The following is a 6,001-nucleotide window of genomic DNA, read 5'->3' as shown; positions in this document are numbered from 1 at the left end:
GTAGCTGAGGCTGAGGCGAATGATGGAGGGTTTGTCCAGGTGAGTTTGGGCCGAGAGCTGGAGTGGCAGGAGACGAGATAAATCTCTGAACACATCCGATTCTATCCGCCGCCTCCTCCTGGCGGCCTCACGGCTGATTGCCCTGCACAGGCCAAAGGAAAAGAACAAAAAATGACTGATTAACAGCTTTTATGTGAAAACCAACTCAAGGAATACTGATGACAATTACAAGACCATTGCAAAATTTAAACAAAGTACAATAATGTCACTATAGACTTTAGTGTATTACCACAGACACACTACATGGATAAAGAAGGAATATTACATGGTATACCAAAGGTCTGGATTGAAAAATGTAATTTTCCCGGCCGGCAATCGGGCGAAGGTGGGGTACACCCTGGACAGGTCGCCAATCCATCGCAGGGCTAACACATATACGAACAACCACACACACGCACTCCTGGGCAATTTAGAGACATCAATCAAGCTAAGCTGCATGTCTTTGGACTGTGGGAGGAAGCCGGAGTACCCGCAGAGAACCCACGCAAGCACGGGGAGAACATGCAAACTCCACACAGAAAGGTCCCGGGTGGGGCCCGAACCCAGAACCAAACCACTGTGCCACTAATTAAGAGCAAATTATAATTTACCTTTTGTTATACTTTGCATGGACCTCAGTTAGTACAGGCTAACAGAAAGTACAAAACGTATCATTACAGACTACTGTGTTTGTTTACTGTTAGTTATTAGGAGTAATTTTATGATTTTTAACCAGGAATTCCACTGAGTACAAGTAAGAACTGAACAGATGGAAGATGCAAACATGCATTTCCCCAGGGACTGCATTAAAATTCACTTTAAATAATCTACTTTACGTGAGTGTTATTTCCATTTTGTCTGACGAAAATAATTGTTACTGTCTATTTTCTATCTTCTGCATGACCTCAAACTATTAACATTTTGATTGCAGAGCTTTTACTTGTATTTTTCCATTGGGATGTTGTTACTTTTTACCTTTTTAAATGATTGGATAGGTTATTCCAACACTAATGAGGACAGTAAAGCACTGTGGTCAATTTATCTATATCTTTGGCCTCAACACGTCACCATATTTACTGACCAAATCTACAAAGAAATAAGATGGTTTTCAAAATATCCATGCAACTTGCAGCTTTACCTTCTTTTCTCCTTGTCAGCTGTCATTGTGTCCAACTGTCTCTGCTCCAGGGTCATGCTGAATGTTGGCTCAAAAACAAGAGATGGTGGCAGCAGGAGTTTACAGCACAGCAGGGAGATCTCCCCACTACAGTTTGCACCATCAGAGGTAGCTTAATTAATCAGAGAGGCGTTTAGAGGTGCCAAATGTCACAAGGCACAGTGTTGTCCTGCTGTACAGATGACTTGAACAGACTCCAGCGAGCGTTCTCCTGTCCCCTCTACATGTGCAGCACTTACAGGCCTCCAAAACTGAGCATGATGATAGGTCAGCTGGCCAGGAAAAGCATCATCCTCCCCACCCCCTTCCTCTCTCCCTCTGCTCCACCCTGTCCTCTCTTCTTCTTCTTATGCAAACTTTCAAGCATCCCACAAACCTGCCTCTGAACAGCAGCAGGAAACAAGCAATAAAAGCCACCAATAAATAAATAAAGGAGGAAGGAAGGAAGACACAGAGGAGTCTGGGAGTGATGTCGACAGCTCAGTGTTTTAATAGAATCAGACCAGACGGGACTAGCCCGAATGTTGCACTACATTTTGGCACAGAGTAAGATAGAAGTGTGACCAGGAACAGCCCTACCCCTGGGTGCACAAAGCTTCACTACACACCGACTCTACTGCACACAGAGCAACCAGCTTGCCTTCTGATAACTGTACAGTACGCACAACAACAGTCCTTCTCTGGGTGTGCGTGTGTGTGTTTGTAAGAAAGAGAGTGAGAAGAAGGAAGAGGCAGAGGACAGAGTCTGTATGTGGTGTTTTGTGTGTGTGTGTGTGTGGGTAGGTGGGGGGGTGGGGGTGAAATGAGAGGTAATTCAGCTGCTGGTTCCCCACATTTCTTTTTGCCCAGCTGTAACAGACCTATAATAGTATAGTTGTAGTAATACACACAAAGGTTTCCTCCAGATACACTTTACAATAATAATTATAATAAAAAAGGAAGAGAGCAATAAGAAAGAAAAAGCCATTCTTGAAAAAAGCTAAAGTCAGAAAAGCAAGTGGTTTTGGCTGAGCGAGACGGCAGCTGGAGGTGGAAAAGAGGAATTGGTCCTTTGGAGGAGAGAGGGAAGGAAAGGGGGGCTGAAAACACTGATGGTGGCTAAAAACAAAAAGCCATACACCGACAGGCGTATGGGCACTCACACACAAAAATGGAAAACGTACATTCACGACAAAGAACCCGCCCACGGACCACCACATTCAGACCAGTAGGACAGACACGGACTCTGAAACTAGCAGATGGAAGAGATAGCTGGACACCAGACTTTTCACTGCTACACAGGCCGCCTGTAACACTCTGCTCCACATAATTAGTTCAATAGCCTGTAACTTGTAAGCTCGACATTCACTTTATACACACAAGACAGGAGAACTGATGAGAGCAAGATTTCAATCATACTATAATCCCCCAAAAAACATTTTGAGAAAAAATAAGACAAAAATAACACATGAACAAACAAAACTATAAAATATATAGATAGTCATGGTATTGCACAAAGGGTATTTGGCCCTAACTGGTCCACAATAAGGACAGTAATAACACAGGTAGGGTGCTTGTCCATGCGCCACAACTCTCCTTTACTAGCAGACAATACCAACACAATACAGCCACTCAACACAGGCTATATACAGGTCTCTGCACCCAGCACCTACAGTCCACATGTGTACAGGTGCTGGGGAGAGAAGTAGTGTAACTGTGTGTGCATGTGTGCGTTTGGTTGTCTGAGCATGTGCAATGTGCTTATAGTCATGTGAGAGCATGTAGAACTTGGGACTGTAGTGTGTGTTTGTAAATCTGTGTTAAAAGTGCGCGGAATGTCCGTGAGAGCTGTTTTTCATATTCATATTCATATTCATATTCATATTAAACCCAGGCAACAAGAACAACACAATGCAAGTAAAGAATATTTCAAAAGTAACAACAACCAATAGCTTCAAAGTAAAGGAGTGACCATGTGTCTGTGTGTTTTGTAAAGGGATTTATGGTTCTACACTTGTATGAGTGTCAGCATGTGTGCGTACGTGTATGCCAGCTTTAGTGTTGTTGGATCAGTGTGTGTATGTGTTAGGTCTGCATCTCCTCTGGGGCGCAGTAGGAGAAGTCTTTGAACTCCTCCTGGTTGATCTGTCGGATGATGGCCTCATCTGTTGGCGTCAACACGGGGTCCTCCTTAGTGAAGTCCTGGTCAAAGTTATTCACATCTCGCTTGGTCTTCTGCAGAAACACACAAACACACAGAGAAGAAGAAAGTCACAGGAGGAAACTTCATACAATCTATGGAAGTGATATTAGAGCGACACCTTCTGCCCACTGAGCCTTACTGCAGTCTACACTGTCACCTGCAGGTCTGCTTTTGTGTCCCGCAACAGTCTATTCTGCTAAGGTGTTGCAAAATAAACGGCACAGGAAAGTAGAAAATCATAAAATATATTTCTGCTACATAAAACCCTGAACTTTTATTTATTTATGAAAGTTTCTTTCAGAGACTTTCTGCTTATGTTTTCTTTTGCACAAAAAAATCCAGCAACTCTGCTAATTTTAAGAAAGAATCATGGAATAAAGAAAAGATACATAAGACAAATAAAAGACCCATAAAAACAAATATAATGGGGCTTAAATGTAAAATCCATTTATCTCTGAATACATGGAAAACACATTAAGAATACGTAAAGCAGTCACACTAGGTCACAGTTAACATTTCTTCTGGTGTACAGCTCTGTGGGGATGTAAAACATTAGTGTGTGTTTTGTGTATTGTGTGTAATATGCTGTATACATGTGTGTGTTGCTTACGATTCGGGGTTTAAAAGGTGGTTTGACTTTCCTCTGCTCCAGCAGGACCCAGTCGATCTCTCTGAAGAAGGGATGGGTCTTGATGGCCTCCTCGCAGCCTTGGCTCAGCACGCAGCCCAGACGTTTGGCAGGGTTCTTGGTCATGAACTACACACACACACACACACACACACACAAAATACACACTTCTGATTTAGAATGATATTGTCAGAAAACCAGTTGCCTTTAAAGGGCACTTAGCCATGGTTTCATCCATAAAACGACAAGGACAGAAACGGAGCAAAAAGCATTTCAGTGCTAATAATAGAGCCGAGGCATTAATGGCTCTGCGGTTGTACAGAGAGGCAGCGTGATGAAACAGGTCAGCGGAGTGCTGGTGTTATTTACTGCAACTGAAAGCTGTGCTGCTTTTGTTCTGCTGTGTGTTCAGTGCTGTAAGAGCACTTTGTGATCCACAGTGGTTTTATGATCACATTGTTATTACTTTAACCTTTCTGACTGACTTTTTTTTTATTCTTCTCAGTACCAGAGCAAAGTGCATTAAACACCTCTATGTTAAGCACGATGTGAATGAGTTTAATTTGCTTGTGCACAGCTTTGAGGACAGTAAAATGAATGATAGTGTAACAACAATAAGTACAACAACAGACATGATAAACACCTAAAAATCATTTTTGCAATAAATGATATAATTAAGATTTACAAGTCTGAGACATCTGTTTCATAATGCAGCATAACATTTAGATTCAAACCTGGATCTGTCCGGCTAAAAGGTGAGCTTTTTAAAAATCCAGGTTACATATATGTGTTGTTTCAACAGCATGTGAAAGACCCTGTTTCAACATCAACGCTTAAATCCTGTTAAAACAACGATTCTAAGTAACCGGCCTCGTTTGAACCTCTAATGTGTTAACAATACCTCAAGTCACAGAGCTAAGAATGTGATTTTCTGATAAATAAAGGGAAACTTTGAAAACCCAACTGCTGTTCTGAAGTTGTTTCCAAAATGCCACTGACTCTTTGGACCATCTGAATGAAATCATGTGAACTAAAGATGGGTACAAGTATTAGATTAAAGGATTACTAACTGGACCTGATTGATCTTTTCTCTTTACAACCTGATCATGGTCTGCATTCAACAAACACACTACTGTCCTGAATACAAGATGTTGTTTTTCTTAGGGAAATTATGGTTAAAAAGCAGGACCTGTGTGGCTGGCAAAGAAGCTTCACTCATGTAGGATTTATTACATTATGCTTTAATGGTTTATCTTATACTCTTATGTCTTATTATCACAGTTGTCAGATATTTCTTCTCCTTGCATTTACTCAATCGGGCGTGAAGTCTAACCAGATTTACATTATTCCACCATCATGTCTATTTGCCTGTATTAATGATACTTTACTATTTTATAATTTCAAATAAAATAAGATGTTCATATTTTTCTTGTGTTAAGAGAAAGGATGTGCCATTTCTGGTTACAATTTGAAAAAAAGTTAAAAATTACTTTTATCATATAGCAGGTGGAATATTTTTACATCCAGGTGGACAAAACAGTTTGTGATGGTTCTGGAAATGCATTCAGAATAGAAATAACATATGTGTCGTTATTAAATGTTGCTTTTCAGAAAATTGCAGGGTATATATTTTTCATAAATATATACACTTAGCTCTTTGATGCAAATTTAATGAGGAGCACAAACTGGAGGTATATGTAACCAAGACTTTTCAACCAAATTAATCCCGGACCTCTCTTGACCACCACATAAATGCACAACATAAATGAGAAACAGCACATGCTCTTGAATAAATTATATTAAAATGAAAATATGAACTAATAAAACTAGTGACGGCTGTACAATTTGCCATGAACACCTTTAAGTGCCACCATGAATTGCTGATGAAGAAGATGAGATGCACTCCTGAAGAAAATTCAGCAGCTCCTCAAAATTCAATAATTAAATAAAGCATATAAGCAGAACATATTGAAAA

At 40.5% G+C, this 6,001-nt stretch overlaps 2 protein-coding genes across 2 annotated transcripts in view; both read right to left on the bottom strand.

Moving 5' to 3' along the window:
- The window catches only part of epas1a (endothelial PAS domain protein 1a), a 7,361-nt gene extending 4,076 nt beyond the window's left edge, over positions 1-3,285 (bottom strand). The window contains exons 1-2 of the mRNA XM_020605310.1: positions 1,178-3,285; positions 6-142 (exon numbers count right to left, since the gene is read on the bottom strand). Of these exons, the coding sequence (XP_020460966.1) occupies positions 6-142; positions 1,178-1,233 (193 nt within the window). The 5' untranslated portion in view covers positions 1,234-3,285. The remainder of the gene's footprint in view (positions 1-5; positions 143-1,177) is intronic.
- The window catches only part of prkcea (protein kinase C, epsilon a), a 35,269-nt gene continuing 32,548 nt past the window's right edge, over positions 3,281-6,001 (bottom strand). The window contains exons 14-15 of the mRNA XM_020605309.1: positions 4,009-4,155; positions 3,281-3,430 (exon numbers count right to left, since the gene is read on the bottom strand). Coding sequence (XP_020460965.1) covers positions 3,281-3,430; positions 4,009-4,155 — 297 coding nt within the window. The remainder of the gene's footprint in view (positions 3,431-4,008; positions 4,156-6,001) is intronic.

This window comes from Monopterus albus, unplaced genomic scaffold (assembly GCF_001952655.1).
Source record: "Monopterus albus unplaced genomic scaffold, M_albus_1.0 scaffold69.1, whole genome shotgun sequence".
NCBI classification, from domain to species: domain Eukaryota; kingdom Metazoa; phylum Chordata; class Actinopteri; order Synbranchiformes; family Synbranchidae; genus Monopterus; species Monopterus albus.
The sequence above is the reverse complement of the archived record's forward strand: the minus strand, read 5'-3'. Positions and strand labels throughout refer to the sequence as shown.